This window comes from Spodoptera frugiperda, chromosome 29 (assembly GCF_023101765.2).
Source record: "Spodoptera frugiperda isolate SF20-4 chromosome 29, AGI-APGP_CSIRO_Sfru_2.0, whole genome shotgun sequence".
Lineage (NCBI taxonomy): Eukaryota > Metazoa > Arthropoda > Insecta > Lepidoptera > Noctuidae > Spodoptera > Spodoptera frugiperda.
Genome location: NC_064240.1, coordinates 5,731,533 through 5,751,338, shown reverse-complemented (window position 1 = coordinate 5,751,338; position 19,806 = coordinate 5,731,533). Strand labels below are relative to the sequence as shown.

The following is a 19,806-nucleotide window of genomic DNA, read 5'->3' as shown; positions in this document are numbered from 1 at the left end:
TCGCGGAATGCTGCTCATGAATATGAGCCTCTAGCATGGCTTGAAACTAGTCGAGTTCCTCGTCAAAACGTTACGTGAGTAAGCCGATAACATAATAATTAATTTAGTATGTCTCACGAAAGTTACAATAAAAAATATTGTTGTTAGTTAGAGGTAGTTTTGGAAAAAAATATCACCATTTTGTATCGGCGCCTATTTTGAATTTACAATAACAGGTAAAACATCTTTTATTGTATGGTCAATAAGATTAAGAATGTGTACTTTACATTCCAATTCGGTAAATTCCAATTAGTAAGATCTAAACAAAGAAACTGGGCAAGTACCCACCTAGTTAATTCGATTAGGTTATAGGTACCTATAGACGAGCCAAACGAGGAAACTTAGGGTGCTACCCCATTAATCGGGCGATCGTCGATCGATAGTTTCTACAACACCAATCGATCGATAAATCATTAGCCAATAGGTGCCATCGATTGACGAAAGAAACTGATGGAATGTAGCAGAGATTACACGATCTACGTCGACCGATGCCATCGACCGGCAATCGATCGATTGTTTAGTCGACCGGTGTTCGTCGATCAACTGTCGACCGATATCGATCAATGGCATCGATCAACTAGGTATCGATTGATTGGTGTGGTAACACCCTAACTTAACGAAATACTTTTTGAATCTGTAGTCTAAGCCATCTAGAGCTAACTAGATACTTCATTTTGTAACATTTTTTTATCTACTTAAACTATGTTGGAGTTAACGAACATATTTCTATTAATTACTGCATCTGGTACATTTTTATCGATATGCATTGCCAAAGATTATTGTGGTAGTGACTATTGCAATAATAGCAAGCAGCATACTCTGTGTAAATATCGGGTAAGACATTTACAATTGGTCCTTTAAAACGTCATCCAGAGTAATGACATCAAAGTAGGTATAAATCAACATAGGCCACTGGTGGGGGGCCGGGTCGCGCGCCATCCCACCTGGCCTAGTGGCCTGCCTGTGTTGCTATATGCATTGAAATAATGGAAATTGATTAAGAGTTTTATTCAAGATTAAGAAGATAATTCACTTAATATTTGTAGGTATCAGTTTTGATAAGTTCCTATTCGCAATTTTTTTAACAGTAACGAATAGGTACGGATTTGTTCGTAGGTAGGTACTCATTTCTTCTTTTTTTTTGTTATCATAGTCAAAGGAGCCAGCCAGTCACTGCACAGCTTACGAAAAAACAATTTTGAGCGAAAATGACAAAATAAACATTTTGGACAAAATTAACAGCCGACGTAATAAAATCGCTGCCGGTGAAATCCGGTCATTACCGCCCGCTGGAAGTATGATGAAACTGGTAAATTGATTTCTGCCTATTATAATAAAATGCTTAATTATGTATTAAATATCTTGAAAATTTTAATCGAGAATGTTACAATAGAGTAGGTATTTGCGCCCCCGAGCGACAGCCCCCGTTTTTTCACGGAACATAATTACCTACTAAGTACTTATAAGGTTAATATAAAATGATATTATACCTGACACCTAATTAGTGAAAATAATTATGTAAAATAAAAAATGGCATCTGTTTTTTAAAGCACTACCCTACACGGGGATTAATTACCTATATTTATTCAATAAGTTGCCAAATTAGACATAAGCATTATTAGTACATTACCCAGTTCTTGCTTACGGGGAGGGTGTTATATTAATTGCTTTTAAATAATTAAGTATGTAGAATAACTGCCTCGTTGTCCGAGTGGTTGCGCGTGCGACTGCAGAGCAAGGGGTTCTCGGGTTCGATTCTCGGGTCGGGCGAAGTATCACTGGGCATTTTAGGTTTTTCGAAAATTTCTCAGTGGTAGCACGGAGTCTGGAAATGTGCCCGGTATATGGCAATAGGCTCACCACCTTTGTTCACCTCTGCCTACCCCTTACGGGATTAAATGTATGTATGTAGAATAAATACAACGCAATTAATACACACGTAATTAAACATAACCCGAATTGTTAACTAGGTTCAATAAGCTATGAGTCTATGAGTCCTAAGTACCTAATAAGGGACTAGGCTCTAGTGTCAAATGTCGAGCAAATCCCGATTACGTTTATGGCCGACGAGGAAATCGAACTCCCTTTGCTAGTAATTGAAACTTGACTTAAGATAGTTGTCATTGGAGAGTATATAGATCGAGAGGTTGTGATGCTTATTTTATTTATTTATACATGATAAGTAAATTTTGTTTTCATTTTATGATCGCTTCAACTGGTCTATCTGGATGGAAGTCATTTCACCATTGATAGGAGAGGGCTCTGATAAGTAGTAGTTACGTAATATGATTGATATCTTATATGTATGATACCTATCTAGGTGTGGAACAGAGAGTTAGAAGTTTCAGCACAGCGATGGGCAGACCAGTGTGTCAAACATAACGTTCCAGATATCCAAGATACTTGTCGAGATTTGGGTGAGTAGGTAAATCTGTTAGTTAAATTCATTTTAAAATCAGAAGCGGCAATAGCGTGATTTCGTTAGCATTTCTTGATAACGCTATTTTTTTATTGAAAAGAGCACATCTAAATCGTAATTATACAAAATTGCCAATTTTCAATACTCCCGGAAAACTTTCCAGTTAAAACTACCAGATAACTGGAGTAAACGTCTGGCATTGAAAAAAGAAAAACTTCGTTTAAAAAGTTCATTACATTTAATTTGTATCTACTTATATTTGTTTTCAGGTAAAGTGAGTGTTGGTCAAAATATTGCGACCATACATGGAAACTCTCCTGGATTAACTCCACTATCCCTGGTCGATGTATGGTACATGGAATTATTGAATATAAATTCTTCAATACTGTCACGATACGTGCCGTAAGTTTTAATTTAAATGTCGATACGATACGTTGAATCACACTTAGGTAGGTACAGTTACTTTAGTTATAATAAAAATACTTTTTGAATAAAGTACGGTATTAGTAAAAGAAAATTATAGTAGAATAAAACAATTATGTATATTCAATTAATGCTATTAGTGTTTGGATTTGCCTGTCTTACTTAGCACATAATGCATGTTGTGCTTACCTGAATAAGATGCAATAGTATTTAGGATAAATTTTGATTGCACGGTTGGCTTGGTGTTCGATTCCCACACGGCCAACTCTTTGTGTGATCCATAAAATTGTTATTTCGGGTCTGGGTGTCATGTGTATGTGAACTTGTATGTTTGTTATTACACCTACGACACAGGAGAAAATCCTAAGGTGGGGCAAAGTTATTTTTATAAAAAAATATATGTAACCCTGTGTTACATCTGTGTAATCAATTGTTAATGAGCCAAAAAGTAAAATAAAAGTTTTAAAAAAAAGATCATAGGACTAATAAATGAAAGGACAAATAATTTAGTCTTACTAATATTATAAATAAAAAAGTTTGTGTGTATGTTTGCTACTGAATCATGCCAAAACGGTAGAAGGGATCGGGATGAAATTTGGAACAGGGGTAGATTATGTTTTGGAGTAACATTTAGGATACTTTTATCCGACGGGGACGCAGGCGTAGCCGCTCAGAAGCTAGTAACAAATAAAAAAGGCTACTACTAGTTCTATAGCTTACTAGACCAAATGCAAATTGCGAAAAGTGACCCGTAAATTTTGTTCAATATTAAAGTACTTACGTAAGGTAAAGTTACAATATTTTTACAGCGATATTTAACATTTCAGGTCTTCGGATACAGGTCTTTCTCATTACGATTACTTTACCCAACTCATGTGGGAGGAAACCAATCAAGTTGGTTGCGGTGGAGTCAAATTTAAAGTATGACAAATAAATTATGTGTTTTCAAATAATTATTTTTGTTGTTTTGAAGGCAGTCAACAGAATAGTCCCTGTAAAGACATAAGTTATAGTGGTGTTAGGTACTGTAGAAAAGCACACATCGAAATGAAAAAAAAATCTATAATCCTAAATTTTATCGCAGGATTTTTTTATTACTAGAAAAACAAGCGAATACAAAATTTATGAGCAGTTACCTAGTTCCTTAGGTACCTAATTCTAGAAAACTACGAAAAAAGCTTTTCATTTTAAAAGCTATTGTGAAAAAAGTGAAAACATGTTTTTAATTGAGGGTTCTGTTTTTGTTCTAAGAATACCTTATTGTTTTCAATGATTATGGAAGCTGTTTCATAACAATAGGTAATTTACAACAAAAGTTACACCGTTTTGATTACATCCATGCTTTTATAAGGTATACTTTTTCGATATAAGAACTAATTAAAGATTTTTCCATTTTGATATGTGCACTTTATTAAGACTCACACTAAATTATGTAAATTATATAACTCACGACACGACATGCCGTGTTTTTTTTTCGTGGGTAGTTTACCGCCATACGAGCTCGACTCTGGAATTACTCAACATTCGTGACACTTGTCTTAAACTGTATCCCACAACCGACTCTGGCCAGGCTAGTATAACAGGTGTAGGTTTTACTCAGTAAGAGTCTGCCAGTCCCTCTCGCCTTACCCAAGGCGGGAGACGTCGTTAGATGATTTTCTTCCCTTAAAACAGCTGATTAACTTCATCTCACCTCTTTGTTGTTTCTCAACAGGAACGTCTTGAAGATGAAATAAGTACGAGATACAGGATAATATACAGACTGGTATGCAATTTTGCACCAGCAGGTAATTTACGAAATAGATCGGTTTATTCTACTGGTGTGCCTTGCTCCAGATGTCCTTTTGATGGTATTTGCGATCCAATACACAAAGCATTGTGCTGTGAGTATTCGTTTATATTTATGTAATATACATATTTATAAATGAAATGCATCATCCTTAGATTGAAGCTTTTGCCCGCAGCTTTACACGCGTTAAATTCGGAACTATATAAATCTTCCTTTTGGATCACTCCGTCTATTTAAAAAAACAATTAAAAAATTGTGGCGTAATTTTAAAGATCTAAGCATAAATGTATATAGACGGCGGGACGATGTAGTAGACTATGTAGTGATGATTATTTTAAACAGTATATGTAGCAAAATCATTTACGAACTATTACATAAAATCAATACTTTGTTTCAGCTCATAATCCCGCAGTTATAAATAGAGATGATAATGTTGTTTCCACTGATTCTGATCTCTTAATGAGACAACATACAACTACAGAAATTGAAAAATTAAAAGAAACAGATGTTATAAATACTGTAACTGAATATTATAGCGATAGTACAGAATTTACAGAAAAATCTACTTCAGACAATACAGTACAAACAGAGACATTTACGCCATTTGATTACTTTTCTCATTTGTATGATTATAGAAGACAAATGATCACTTCATGCACAAAACATAATTTGTGTAAAGATATAATTATAGATGATTTCGTGGAATTATTGAAGAAAAAATTAAGTAACGACCCTTTGATTAAAAACTTATTAATTACAACCACATCACCAGCTTTAAGTACTTATTCAGAAAGTACGTTTACTGATATTGGCATGGCAGTATTTGTTAATAAAGTATACAGCAAAAAAACATCTCCAAGTACAAGAAAAATTACTACTAGTGATTGCGTAAATTCCACATTTTTAGTTGATTTAATTGAAGCTGTAATCTTCAGAAATAGTGGTAAAGTGTTTGAAAATGTTAGTGAATATGCTCTAAAAGTATCCATGTTATTCATCATAAGTAATTTGGTTTCTTTCAGAAAGAGTTTCAACGTCTGATGAGTACAATACAAATTCGCAAACTGTGCCTTCAGTTAAAGCAGTTAAGGTCCAAGCTGAATTAGCGGAGGCCAAGCAAAATGCTGATTTTACTGGACATTACTTTTTTCCCGAAGAAGACGAAGATAGTGACATAGAAACTACAGAACCATACTATGATGACGTTAATTTGCCTGTGTCAGACTTGGTATTGGAGGATTTAAAAATGAGTACAATAACGAATGACTTTTTGGACGATATTCTTGAATCCGATATCTCAGTTGAAAGTACGACTACGCTTGTTACATTATCACCGGATAACATAAATCTTTATAAAAGTGGATATGGTGTGATGAAAAAGTTTTTACAAAACATTGTTGATAAGCCTCACACGTCCCGAAATAATGAATAGATCTTTATAAATGGATAAATATTTATTAATACTTCAGTTACAGACGTGAACTTTTGTGACATTTCAGTAAATGAAATCAAAATTGTAAATAATAACAAAATGCACAGAAAAATTATGGCGAAAGGATAGGAACACTAATTTGAGAGATTTGACTTTCGTGAGTGTAGTAAATACACTTGTGAATCTCATGAGCAATATAAAAATCCTAAAAATGTATTATGTTGTTCACTTTAGAAAACTAAGACTTGCTAACGAATTAAATTGTTTGCATGACAACTCAATTGCACTTCTTTCCAAGTGTTTATTACTGATCATTTCAATCATAATTATGTACATTATTTAAGATTTTTTACAAACATTTTGTACATTGTCAATCTACATATTTATGTTATAATTTTGAATACAATTTGGTCTAAAACTAACTGGAAAATAATTATTTTGTAGAACATAGTTGGGGTAGATTTTTTTGCTTCGTTGCACAGACATTCATCACGTAATTTATTTATTTGGTTTGATCTGAAAATCCTATTTAATATTGAATGGTAAATATCGCTGTAAGATACGGACATTCCTGTATTTTTTTCGTCATAGCCTCTTAAATATTGAGCCCCCTCTCTCTTTCTTCTACCGTAATTGTTATTACAATCGCATTCATGTCTTTCCAAAATACTTTCTGTTGTATCACTACCTTTCAAAGATAAGTTGATTTCTGTGTTAATATTCACAAAGGGGATGTTCGTATAAGGAAAGTATCTAACTACATTCGGAATTTGTTTTTTTGTATCAGAATTTCTTCTTTGAACATTTAATGATCGACGCTCACAATAATCTCCATCATCAGGTCTGGCCGCATTTGAATCATCAGTAGTCTCATAAGCATCAGTTATTGGTGATGTTCTTCCTTTGTTACGATCCCAGAATTCACGAGTGCATGTAAAGGTTTGCGTACATCCCTCGACATATCCAGGAAGCGTCCGTTTACCGACATCTACTTGTCCAAAGTTTGTTTCTCCATCAGCTGCAGTTCCAGTAAATGCTGTCCATGTACATGTCAATTTTCGAGTGCAATGTTTTACCTTAACAAACTTAGTGTTCGAAGTAAATACAGTTGGCGTACTCGAGTCAGGCTCGTCGCCTTCACGCCTAAAGTTATTCTGGCTTAATTTTAGGTTAGAGTTATTCCGGCCTAATTTTGGGTTAAGTTTTCTGAGATGCATTAGTTCATCAAAGGATAAATATTTTTCTGTTTTGTTGTGCGTAAGTTGATGAGAAGCGTCATGCTTAAATGAAACTGTTATTGGTTCTGTAGTAGTCATTAGTCTCGCTGGTTTAGTACTTTTTTTTGTCTTAAGATTACTCGGTAATGTTGTAAATCGTAAAAGTTTCGATCCAGGGTTTTCAATTTGCCAAAAAGGTTTCACAGATACATGTTTGTTCAATTGACGTCGTTTTCGCAAACCAAACGAGTGGTAAATGTAGTCGTCACCTTGTAAATTATATTTTGGGAATTCAGTGAAAGTCTTATGTATGAGATCAGAATCTTTGTGTTTCGGTATTTTCTTATTTTTTTCTACCTCATGCGTCTTGGTCTTTGGAGATAAAACTTCTAACGGCATTTTGTGATTTCCGCTCCGCATTACAACATTAGGAATCAAGTCATAATATTGGTATGTACTAGGTGTTTTGATAGCATCAAATTCATCGTTTTGTTTACGTATACCTGGACATATGCTCGTAAGACAGCACGATCTTGCAGTTGTAGAACAGGGAGTACTGCATGGACAATTTGTATGGTAGTTGCAATTAGTAATTGCTGGCGTGGGGCATGTCTGTTGCATCAACGGGCATGGCTCAGGAGATAGAGGAAAATATGGATGTGGACATGGTGGCTCTTCCATGAATTGAGAACACGATACTTCGGTACAGCTCGATGGACACATGGTTTGACAGCATTCATTTGGTGCTTTTGTGCATTGGTGGGATCCACAATTATCCGGATTCAATCTCATTCTGCGGGTACATTGACCGAATTGATTAAATTTTCTATAATTTGTGCTAGAGTATGAGTTTGTAGGTTCAGTTGTATAATCATATCTTCTATAATTTGGGTTGGTATTCATTGGTGTTGTACTCTCATAGTTATGTTGTGGTGCTTCGTGTCCGTGATAAATATGAGAGTGTCCACGATCGTACTGGTAATGATATTCGTTGTTATTTTCTGATATATTCATTAAATTATTATTTCTGAATAGTTGTTTGCGCATGTGTGGTACGCGTTTCATGCCACCTGAAACTAATTTACAACCAGTTTTATATAGTTGATCTGTAGTTTTAAAATATTCTATAAGCTTATGTGTTTAATAAGATTAAATAAATACGCCTACCATTCGTTTTGTTAGCCACGATGTGCCTTGTTTTCTGATTTCTCTGCATGTTGCTAGAATTACTATTTACAATGTTTTGTTTTAGGATATTGCGGATAGGATCTATTTCTTGCTTCACAGAGTCGTTTGATAAGTTGAGGATCCTGAGTAAACTGTTCATCGGGTGATGATTTTGGCTCATTAATTTGGTAACTGTAACCAGGTAAAACGTAGTACAATTAATTAGTTAAGTGTCAATATTCTTGAGGATTAATCAATGATATTGTTTATTTCAGAGACAAAACTTAGTAATAAATGAATATAAATATGTAGGTTTTTTTAAGGGGCAGAAATCATTCAATGACTTTTCCCGCCTTGGATTAGGCGAGAGGGCGTGTCAGACTCTTCGTGACTAAAAAGCCCCCTCGTTCCTACGGTTGCCTATAGTTTAGGTAGTTTATAAATAACACAACTAAACCATAGGAATAAGAAAAAGTAAATATTCATTATAAATAGCACGATATAACATACAATCATTTTTGTGAGCACACAGTCCGTGATAGTTGTCATCGGGTTTCATATTATTTCTGCATTGAGTTCCAGGGTACCCTATAGAATATACCGGCCTTCCATGCGCGTTCCCCTTTGGTGCGAAGTTGCAAACTAACCTTTCTACTATGGTATTTCTTTCATGTACCTGAAACCATTTTAATTGAGGCTTTTAGCGTTCCTACATACTGTGCTGTTGCCGCGCCGCCACCGCGCCGCCTCCGCATTTGTTTCCTCTATTTGATTAATTCCATTACCCGACTGTGCGCACGTTTGTACGCGGCCAGTAATGGAATGGAAACAAGCGCGGTGACAGCGCGGCGACAGCGCGGTGGCAGCGCGCGCGGTGTCGGCATAGCAGCGGTGCGTATACTGTACCGCGCCGGGCGCGGTGGCGGCATCGTGTGCTAAATTAGCCCGCTTATCTGTTGGTTCTTTTATATTTTTTAAATATCTGTTAATGTAGATGATTTAATATTTACATAGAATTTCGATTTTCCACATCCGACATATTCTGTATTAGCCCATAATAGTTGTGTTAAATAATTTGTTTTGTAGTCCTGAGATCTGAAATTGTAAAAAGATTATATTAAAGACAAAAGTACCTAGGTTAAACAAAATAAGTAAATACCATGGTACAGGAGAAAATCTTAGTGTCCACCAGTATCTACAGTAGACACAACACCGGAACACCGGAACAACCATGAAAGCACCGGAACACTGAAGTCCGGTGCGTCTCAGGGACATGAATAACTGTCTTGGACCCCGTAACGTAATAAATCAGAAGATATTATTAGAAAAGAAGCACAAAATGATAGTCTTTACTTCTCTCAGTGAAATTTAATGCAGGAGACAGAATGACCGAAGCGTAAAGGCACAAAAATAACTGCACAACTAGGAGAAACCCAGTCAAGCACCACGGAAATTTGATTTAAAACTAAATGTGATCTATCTGTGAGCTGTTATATTTGCTTCCAGTAATAGGTATGGCAAAAACACCTAAACGCACGGTAATTTATTCTAGATTCCACAAGGTACGTATAATAACTAACCAACTTACTCATTATAAAATGCAACACTTCCAATATACTCTAAGACTTGCATGAACCACATCTCGACGAAACTCTTAACACTGAGTCCTGGAGAGGGACCCAAGATACTGGCAATGTTCTGACCGACTTTCACATTATCTGAAACATTATTAAATTGGTATATTATTATCAATCCAATTGATGTAAACAATTTTTCGCAATTGTATGTTTTTACGGGTTCCCTCTATCTGGCAGAATTTTAATGCTCCGAAATTTGTTTGGCATAACACACTTGGCAGAATCTTCTTTAAACGAATATACATATGGCATAAAAATCATTTAATATAATTATTGTTTTGTCGAATGTTTATATGTCCGAATTTACATAGGCATACTTTTAAGATGGTAGAATTTTATTGCTGCTTGCTTGCTTGCTTGCTTGCTTGCTTGTTTGCATGCTTGCTTGCATGCTGCATGCTTGCATGCTTGTTTGCTTGCTTGCATGCTGCATGCTTGCTTGTATGCTGCATGCTTGCGTGATAGATGAGTCATTCAATTATTATGGATATTAAAAGTATGCCAAAAGACGATTCTAACTGTGAACATTCTGAGATATGATGGTTCTACTTTTTAATTATTATGGTTATGAAATTTATGCCAAAAGACGATTCTGACAGTGAACATTCTGCAATATGATGGTTCTACCTTTCAATTATTATGCGTATCAATTTATGCCTAAAGATGATTCTGACTTACAAAATTATGCGTTTTTAATGTATTACAAATGATGGTATACCAAATGATTTTCTGCGAAATGAAGTTTCTGCCATGCGTTGTTATGCAAAATATGTAAAATTATGACCAAAAAAATTCTACTAATAAAGGTAGACCCATGTTTTTACACCCTAAGGTGGGTAGGCAGCGGTGTATAAATTCAATGTTAGGATCCTTTATTAATTAATACGATTGACTAAGTGGTGTGCCAAACGTTTCTTCCAAAACACAAATGAGCACTTTCGGTTTTCTAAAATTCTTAGCATTACCTAACATTGACTCTGGAACTGGAAAACTGGAAATTCATAATTCTATAAGGGATCACATAACACTTTGTGAAAAATAGGAGAACCGTCTTCAGAAGTTAAAATGCGATCATCCAGTTTTTAAGTCGGGTTATACATTTAATACCTTCTCCTAAGTTTTAAAACTACTATACTGAAAATTGCATGAAAAGCACTCGCGCGTATTGTTCCAAAATATCTACTAGTATTTCATTAACGTGGGCGGGGGTGCCTTGCTGCTAACATCTGATCATGCGAAATTTTGTTGTTTTGTTATTGTGATAAAAGTAAAACTAATGAGTATACAAAAAAAAAAATCTTTGAGAAAGTTGTTTGTAATCATGAGTACAATCACATGTTTAAATATCGTTCACTAATTACCAGTCACCCTATATAGGGTACTTAGATGGTATGGTATGTCGCCATTGTTTACCTAAATCTCGACACTGATCTTCTTTGTCCGGGTACAGAGATGGATCGCATTGGTCAGCCCAGCGTTGGGCTGCAGTCGCCAGTTCATTTGACCAGTACTGCGAATATTAGAACAATATTTATTTGATGCCCGCGAGGTTGCCATCAAGATGCAATTTTATACCTTCACTGTTGCAAGCGCCGTGATCACGGATGAATCATGGCGCTTGCAAGAGTGCGTACAAAATACAATGCGTAACTTACGATCGACATAAATAAACATGGTAAATATCCCGTCTCAAGCGTTCTTACGGCGCGTCGCCCGCGAGGTACAAGCTTGCATACGACAAAAGATTTAAAGTTCAATTTTAAATGACAAATTAATTGCTGGGTTATGTGCTTTATGCTTTAATTTTAATGTCATGTGATTTTTACTTACAATTTTCTTCATATTGGCAGCGAGTGGAAGTATTTTTGAGTGTCCCATAGCAACGAAGTTTCTCTTTTCATTTATATTGTTAATTAATTCAAATTTATCTTGATTTGTTAGTAGTGCCGACTGGTCGTAAGCCGTACACGACGGACCAGGTCCAGGTGTCTGTAAAGCAATAAATAATCCAATTAAATACGCCTGTTAATATAAAACATGTCACAAACAAATCGTACCTTGAATTTGCAAAGCGTATGATTGAGACATATTTCACAGTAGTCGGTAGGAATCGCACTAAAACCATTGAAACAACAAACGAATACAATTAATTTAACAATTATCATAATAAATTAAAATAACGACAATACATAAATATATTTTTCCAACGTTTAAACATGGCTGTCGTGGCCATATAGATGTCGAGAGCTGTTAAAACAATCCTGTCAGACGTCATTAATTAAGATGGTCTATTTTGTAATAACTGGTTATGTTTTTTGTGTTTCAAATTTTATTGCTAACTATTTATTTTTCAGAAACAAATAATTACGTCCTAAAAAGGGACAGCTTGGGTGGTTCCTATAATGTTTACCATAGAAAAAATCGAAATTTCCAAGGTAATAAATTGATCTATTTTCTTAATACTTAGGGTTCCTTTTAATAGTCGTGAAGTGGCTGTGTACAGATAAATAAATTTAACGTACTTCATATTGCAGATGATAGAAACATTCTATCGAGTTTACCAACACCGAAATTAATAATTCCCAAAACACGTGAGTTTATAAATAGAATAAAATCAAAGCCTGCACTGAACAAGTTTGTCAAAAAGGAACCTGAAGAAGTTATAAGAAAGCGACATATTAAAGATGTATATACGTTTCCCCTTTTCAAAAGCACCAAAAGCATTTCAACTTCTACACCAGGAAGAAAAGAACTGAAAAGGAAATTGCCAGAAGAATTTACTTCAGATTCAGACAATCTAAATGAATATTTACATTATTTTGACGAAATAGAAAAAAAACCGTTTCCATTTTTCAATGATATTGAGAATGCTCCTAAAAGCTCAACAACTCAAAATTTGGATAAATGGTATTTATACCAACAAAATAACCAATCAAAGCATTCAAAGGATAAGATTTTTGATTTGAGAAGCTTACCATCTAAAAATTGTCAAAATTGTGATAAATGTGTTTGCCCGAGTATGAAGAAGGCGGGAAAGGTTCCGCAAGTAGACAACGTCCATGATTGTACAAGAAGGCCTGATTCGATCACTACGATGAACTTCTTTCCACCTTATGATATATTTAATATCCGAACGAATACTCCTCCAAGCCAACTACCGACAATCAGACAAGATGGAAGTATGAATTTTCCGATGGGAATTGGCGTCCCAATGGGAATTCCGTTCGGTATGCCAGCTGGTTTCGGAGGCATGCCGGTAGGTGTTCCAGCAAATGTTCCCGTTGCTTATGCGCCAGGTGTACTGCCAACCTGTTGCCAAGAAAACCATTTTAAAGAAGTAACAGCACACAATAAGCCTTGTCGACACCGCAGCGATCATTTATATTACAACGATGACGATGATACTGGGAAAATTTATAGAGACAACACTGAAGACTATCACAAGAAGAAATGCAGAAATAACGGAGAAGTTTTTGTTAATATAGATTACGATGTCGAGGAAAATAAAAAACCAAATAATCCGAACTTATTAACGACGAACACGTTTAAAGACTTCAACCAATCATATGGCGATACAGTTATCAAAAGATGTTTCTGTTGCTCATCGTCTATTTCTATTATCAATAACTCTCCCTTGTCATTATCGGTTATTATTTTGTTGTCAAATACACTAATGCTACATTGATTAAATATATGATTAAGAATGAGATTTTCTTTTGAAACTGGCTTCGTTTTAATTTTAGTACAGGCTTATATGTATACTTAGATATTATGTCGCTGCTATAATTAAATAATTGTTAGGTACTTTTTAAAGTTTTAATTTAATCCCGTAATTTGTCAAGTAACTTTCAATATTTTTTGATTTTGTGGCTAAGTTTTTGATGTTTTTTACAAAATGATTTATCATATTAGTAAGAAGGTAATATGACCAAGTAGGCATAAGCATCTACTTCTAGTCTAACTTCATAGAATATACCTTTATAAATCTGGCAGGTTTATTTTAACTATAACATTTTTAAATAAATGAGATTTTGATGACTTTACAGATTTTTTTATTTATTTTATGTAATATTATTCCATTTATTTAGGGAATGGTTCCATCAAATGAAATTATATTATGAAAAGCGCTTAGTCGAACGAAGCACTCCTCAACAGAAGCATCGTAGCGTGTAATGGAATGGGTTGTTCTGAACAAAATGTTTTGTATCTGACCTATTTCATTAAATAATACATACCTACATTACCTACGAATGATTTCTTGTAAAGTGCTACTCACTTAGTAGAAATGGTTGATAATCCCGATTAAGCTCTTCGTTAAATATAGTTTTTTTAGGACAATGTTCCTTACTACGATACGGTTATAGGTTTATTTATAATTCAATGAAATGCTGGTTTATTCTTGTTATTACTTGCAATAATATATTCCATAGAATAAATGATACGGATGAAGAGAATGTTATTGTATTATTAGCTTATGCCAGCGGCTTCGCTCGCGGGCCCCTGGGATAAAAAGCATTATATGTCATTCCAATCATTTTCCACTGTTCCAAATTTCATCCCCATCTCTTCAGCCAATTTGACGTGTTTGAGTAACAAACGTACACACAAACACAAACTTAGTATGATCCCCAGAGTAATAATTACTTATCTAGCAATTAACAATCCAAATACGTGCATCGTACCTATCTTTTAAACTATTTGATATGAAATGTTTATTCTAAAGTACATATTTACATAGACTTGTAAATATTTTTCAAAGAAAATTCACATACCTAAAGGTACTATTACATTAATATTTAAAGTTCGTTCACCTGCGCAAAAACTCTACGTTCAGATAAAATTAGGGATGTGTTTTTCTAAAATGCCATTTATGAAAAAATGTGGTATACATACTCGTAGGTATAATGTTGCTAGAAGTTATTCGAATTTTGTATACATATAGCCTATTGTGAATGTCTTAGTAGGAAATACAAATCACTGACATTCATTGTTATTTATGCGCTTGACAGCAGAAACGAGCTTTTACACCAGCTGCGATCGCGCATTTCTTGGAAAAAGTATCATCGAGACTTGTTTTTTTAAATGGAATAAGCCGGTAAACGAGCATACGGGTCACCTGACGGTAAGCAATCGCCGCCGCCCATGGACACTTATCGGATATTGGGTAATTGGCCCTCCAGTAACCTTACTCACAGAACGCAACCGTTGTTTCACGACGGTTTTCTGTAAGGCTGTGGTATCACTCTGGTTGAGCTGGCCCATTCGTGGCGAAACATAGCTCACCCACACTTACATAGACTCTACTTGGTGTTCAATATAAAATTAAGTCATCACAAGGACACAGCTAGTGCAATCAAGAAGCTCGTTTAGCCATCAAACCGAAATCGATACATATGACCTGTGTTGACCTTTTTGAAGTAAGTTTGTACGGTATACCTATCATTTGCTTATCATTCGAAGCAGAGAATCGACGACCAAAACAAATGACACTAGACAGCATAAGGACCCTAAAAATAGAAATTCATTAGTCATTTCGATGATGATTAATGGACATTGAAGTGATGTGATGTAGATTTTTGATGCTTTTTATTTTTGTCTGATCCGAGCTAGACAGTTCAACAGATTAAACAATTTGTCGGATTCAAACAACGGATTCGCTCATTCATTTATTCTTTAGGGTATTTATAGAAAACTCCAGTTCATTCATGTATAAATTGTATACGATTGTTTTCTAGCTGATTCCAATTTTGAATTTTAAGATATGTGGTATATGACAGTCCTTAATAAGACTAATATTTTCGTTCCCTATCTCCAGCCTGCCTTAATTAATCTTAGTAAAAGATATACCATTATAATTTATAGAGAAAAGTGTAAGAGATATCTATTGAATTTGGAAAAGTATCTATAAATCGAAGGAAAAGGAATGTAGAAATCGCGAAAAAATGTTAAACCATAATCATTACACTAACATTGTTGGTAGACAGTCGGCGTGTCAGTAGACACAAGTTAACCGGTACATTAAACAAACCGTTCAATGACTTCAAGAATTACTTTGAAAATGATGCAGCAACAATGCCATTGATTTTCTAATTCAGATGACGTCATTAAATCGTGAGTAGCAGATTCATAAACGTTTTTGATTTACGTAGTATGTCTAGTTTGACGGTTTGTTTGCGAACACTGGAGGTCGACGGCGTCAGTCGTCGCGCCCCAAGCCGACGCTCTCTCTGGTCGTTACATCCATTTATGATAGAGCACCACTCACCTCACCTTTGCTTCTTTTCATATTTTTTAAATAACGAATGTTTATTCAAAATTTTTATGTATTCAAATCAAACAATTTTGTTTAAAGTTTCTATTGTACTTCATCAAATTCTATTTTACGTAGGTAAATCTCGAGACGCTTAGAGAATTTATTGAACTTTTGATATTGGCTGAAAGTAATAAAATAATGTTTTTTTTTCTTGAAAAGACTTTTACTGATAGCCTTTTGTCTCAATAAAAATCTGGTCATTCACAAAATCTTTGGTATATTCGGAATGTCTTAATAGATTTACTAGATTATTTCGCTGAGTAACTGAAGCTCATTCTATGAGTATATATTGGTTTCATATTAAATAACTAATGTATTTTATTTGTTTAAGTTATTGAATTTAGTGCAATTTATATGATAAGTAGTGTAGACACTATTTTATTCCATTCTGGAACTGATCTACTACGTATTTGGTCTACTCAATATCACATATTTAAGTTATTTGCAGACCATAGATTGCGAAAACTAATGACTAAGAGTACCGACATGTTCAATAGTTGCCGTTGCGATCAAAAAGTCGAGGAAGCATCCAAATTGTGAACGCCTTTCGATTGTAGGTACCTATAATATAGTGTAACCATACATACAGTAATGTAGGCGAAAGGTCTGTTACGCCATAACTGTCGTTGAGATAAAGGTAATAAAGCAGCTAGTCCTGTAGCTGAGCTGAGAGTTTAGAGGTACTAAAAAACCCTCATGATATCATACCTCTCTTTTGTATTTATGATAAGGCACCTTGCGGTATTAAAAGTCCTAGTGTATCGTTTCACAATTGCGTAGTTCACGACTAGTTAATGTTTCTACTACCCATGAGAGAGCTTTGCTTCAAACTTCATTAAAAGTTTTACTGTTATATTCTAACATGGAGGATGTCAGCGATTGCAAATTTAATAGTTTTAGTGTCGTTTCAGTTATCTACTGTTATTAATAATAAATCATTGCCTGTGCTATGGACTTTAAGCAAGTTTTTCTATTAATACTGTCATCCATTCAATATGTATTTGAATTCTCATATTATCGAAAGAGACATGTTTTTGGAAAACTTCCTGCACTATGTGCTATAAGTGTGTGGTCAACCTTTGTAGGGTGTGTCAAAATCTGCCTTAAGTTTCTATTCTACGCAGACGAAGTCACGGGTAGAAACAAGTAAGTTAGATAATAAAATACCTGGCGAAAACGAGGTAACGTAACGTAAATATCTGACTACTAACAGGTGGTATTGTATTCGGAAAATCTCTGAACGTGTGCGGAAAAGTGAGCCATTCAAGTCGTTTCTATTTATATAACGTATCATAATAATAAATTGTCGATTCGTCCTCGCAAAGGGCAGATATACACATATTTGTATAGACTACATGCAGCCCGTTCCGACTTGACATGGGTTCTTTTTCCAATATACTCGACGAATTTGCCAATATTTCTTTTATTCAAACCTTGCCAAAATCAGTGCTGATATCGATTACAAATTATGGGCGTTCACTAAGTTCATTAATTGTAGTTTTGTTATTAGATTTATGCAAACCAATGGCAGCGAACTCAATCTCGTTGATTACATGTATTTCTAGAGCTACCACAGATGGGGCGTAGTAAGGCTGATGCCTGATCTGGAGCTGTGGATTACCTAGCGGGTTTACCGGGGCTCCACCTCGAAAAGCAGGAGTAGGAACGGGGTGGTTTTTAGTCAGTAAAAGTCTGACAGTCCCCCTCGCCTTGCCTAAGGTGGGAGAAGTCATTGGTTGATTTCCCCCCTTAAAAAGCAAGCTAATTAGCAATTGTGCAATCGAATATCGAATGCCTCTGCTATCGTACATCAAGGAAGGCGTGATTTTACGTTACGTAATAATCTTCGTTGAGTTCAGAACCTGATATTTCAGTAATAAGCCGCAGTGATTTGGTAATGAATAGGAGCTCCATGCTAACAGCTGTCTTCTATGATGTAGATTAATGAGTTGTGAGTACCGGGATGGAGACTAAAGTATATATTTACAGTAATCTGATTCCGAGATTAAACCAAGCGTTGTAATGTTACGTGACGCGTGAGTAACGTTTTTGCGAAAGGTAATTTAAATTGAAAATGTTTGTGACATTTTATTTCTTTACATGAATCCCGATTATTATCGATCACGTATTCGTATTTTCGGCTTCAAGGAATTTTGTCCAAATATTATATGTACATATGAAACGCTAAACGGACACATTCGAAGAAGTATTTTTGTGTACGTCGATTATAATATTTTATTTTAATTTTGTGTTGAATATTTTTCTCGTACGTCGTATTTTTTTTCTATTTATTCATTTTGGGGTTTTTATCCTCATGGATACGCCAACTCTATAGTACGCTCTTAGTTTTAATTATACTAACTTAGGTAATAACCAAACTAATCTAAATGAGAGAAAATCATCAATTAGATATTTATGATAACATACTTAATCTTACGGCTAACTGAGATTTAGGATTTACCAAAATTGTGTGTATTAACGCAACATCTAGAAGATTCAGTTTAAATTCTTCGAATACTTTGGAATTAATAACAAGAAATAAAAATAAATACACGTGGGTGTAAACAGGCCTACTTTGCAATTTACTTTGAAGTAAGTATGTTAAGAATTCTCCTTAAATTATTCACAGCAACAAATATCGAAATATAAGTTCGGAAGAGTGCGAAATATAACAAATCAATTGACATTTTGTTGCTATAAAAATAAATCCTGACTTATATATTATGTATATACGTGTCGCGGTGTGAATAAAGTTTTGATTAGTCGGCCGTCGCATCGTGTTTATGACACATCATATCAGCAACCTTGTCAACATAATAGTGAGTCCACTATCCCTTCAGTGACCTAACCGAATTATTCACTCAAGGATATTATATCATAGTCATCATTACTTATGAAAACTAAACACAGGTTTTGTATCTAACACGCTTTACTTTCATATTTAATTTTAAAATTATTTAAAACAATTATGTATTTGCAACTATTTGTAACGAGATACTGGAATTTGTCCAACGCTGTGCTCAATATTTCGCGCCACGCCACAGTGTTACCAACACAATCATAATAAAAAAGTATAAAGAAACATAAACCATAACCCATAGACAATTATTAGTAACTATTTAAATCTCAATTTTAGAAAAAAATAAAAATATCAGTATTAGGGTTGACTATAATTATTATGTGAACATTTTATATGTTTACATAAATATGATTAGCTTACACTCATAACCACAGCCGGAATAAATGGCAGTGCATCGTACTTAGGAACAATAGCAATCCTCCACATACATACGCTTGTTAAATAAAATAGCAAAGCTCAAAATATGCTTTGAAAGATCAGCGGTATATTTTGAGTTGACGACAGACGAAA

At 34.7% G+C, this 19,806-nt stretch overlaps 3 protein-coding genes across 5 annotated transcripts; 2 read left to right on the top strand and 1 right to left on the bottom strand.

Annotated features, from left to right (window-relative positions):
* The first annotated feature begins 677 nt into the window (after positions 1–677).
* On the top strand, positions 678–6,524 carry LOC118268386 (uncharacterized). The gene is made up of 8 exons (XM_035582853.2): positions 678–873; positions 1,193–1,348; positions 2,360–2,456; positions 2,728–2,860; positions 3,709–3,802; positions 4,596–4,764; positions 5,068–5,613; positions 5,693–6,524. The coding sequence occupies exons 1-8, from the start codon at positions 742–744 to the stop codon at positions 6,100–6,102; spliced, it is 1,737 nt and encodes a 578-aa protein (XP_035438746.2). The 5' UTR covers positions 678–741; the 3' UTR covers positions 6,103–6,524.
* Positions 6,470–12,328, bottom strand: LOC118268592 (uncharacterized). Its single transcript, XM_050706233.1, has 8 exons — positions 12,181–12,328; positions 11,954–12,112; positions 11,537–11,633; positions 10,075–10,204; positions 9,497–9,581; positions 8,997–9,162; positions 8,487–8,678; positions 6,470–8,395 (listed from the first exon to the last, which is right to left on the bottom strand). Exons 1-8 carry the CDS (start codon positions 12,286–12,288, stop codon positions 6,486–6,488), a joined length of 2,847 nt encoding a protein of 948 aa, XP_050562190.1. The 5' UTR covers positions 12,289–12,328; the 3' UTR covers positions 6,470–6,485.
* On the top strand, positions 12,097–13,827 carry LOC118268385 (uncharacterized). Of its 3 annotated transcripts, none has more exons than XM_035582852.2 (3): positions 12,097–12,226; positions 12,478–12,558; positions 12,658–13,827. In XM_035582852.2, the coding sequence occupies exons 1-3, from the start codon at positions 12,199–12,201 to the stop codon at positions 13,806–13,808; spliced, it is 1,260 nt and encodes a 419-aa protein (XP_035438745.2). In that variant the 5' UTR covers positions 12,097–12,198; the 3' UTR covers positions 13,809–13,827. The 3 variants fall into 3 exon arrangements, 2 of the variants coding, with proteins under 2 accessions (XP_035438745.2, XP_035438744.2); XR_007707382.1 differs by lacking the exon at positions 12,097–12,226 and adding an exon at positions 12,362–12,409; XM_035582851.2 differs by lacking the exon at positions 12,097–12,226 and having other exon boundaries at positions 12,410–12,558.
* The last annotated feature ends 5,979 nt before the right edge of the window (positions 13,828–19,806 follow it).

Bases quoted from the DNA above. Each gene is read 5' to 3' on its own strand.
- LOC118268386 (XM_035582853.2), top strand. From the start codon at position 742: ATGTTGGAGTTAACGAACATATTTCTATTAATTACTGCATCTGGTACA. The intron at 1,349-2,359 runs GTAAATTGATTT...ATACCTATCTAG, and splicing joins CTGGAAGTATGATGAAACTG to GTGTGGAACAGAGAGTTAGA. The intron at 3,803-4,595 runs GTATGACAAATA...GTTTCTCAACAG, and splicing joins GCGGTGGAGTCAAATTTAAA to GAACGTCTTGAAGATGAAAT.
- LOC118268592 (XM_050706233.1), bottom strand. From the start codon at position 12,288: ATGATAATTGTTAAATTAATTGTATTCGTTTGTTGTTTCAATGGTTTT. The intron at 9,582-10,074 runs GTAAGTTGGTTA...TTACAATTTCAG, and splicing joins AGTGTTGCATTTTATAATGA to ATCTCAGGACTACAAAACAA. The intron at 8,679-8,996 runs GTATGTTATATC...ACCTGGTTACAG, and splicing joins GTGTGCTCACAAAAATGATT to TTACCAAATTAATGAGCCAA.
- LOC118268385 (XM_035582851.2), top strand. From the start codon at position 12,432: ATGTTTTTTGTGTTTCAAATTTTATTGCTAACTATTTATTTTTCAGAA. The intron at 12,559-12,657 runs GTAATAAATTGA...TTCATATTGCAG, and splicing joins AAAAAATCGAAATTTCCAAG to ATGATAGAAACATTCTATCG.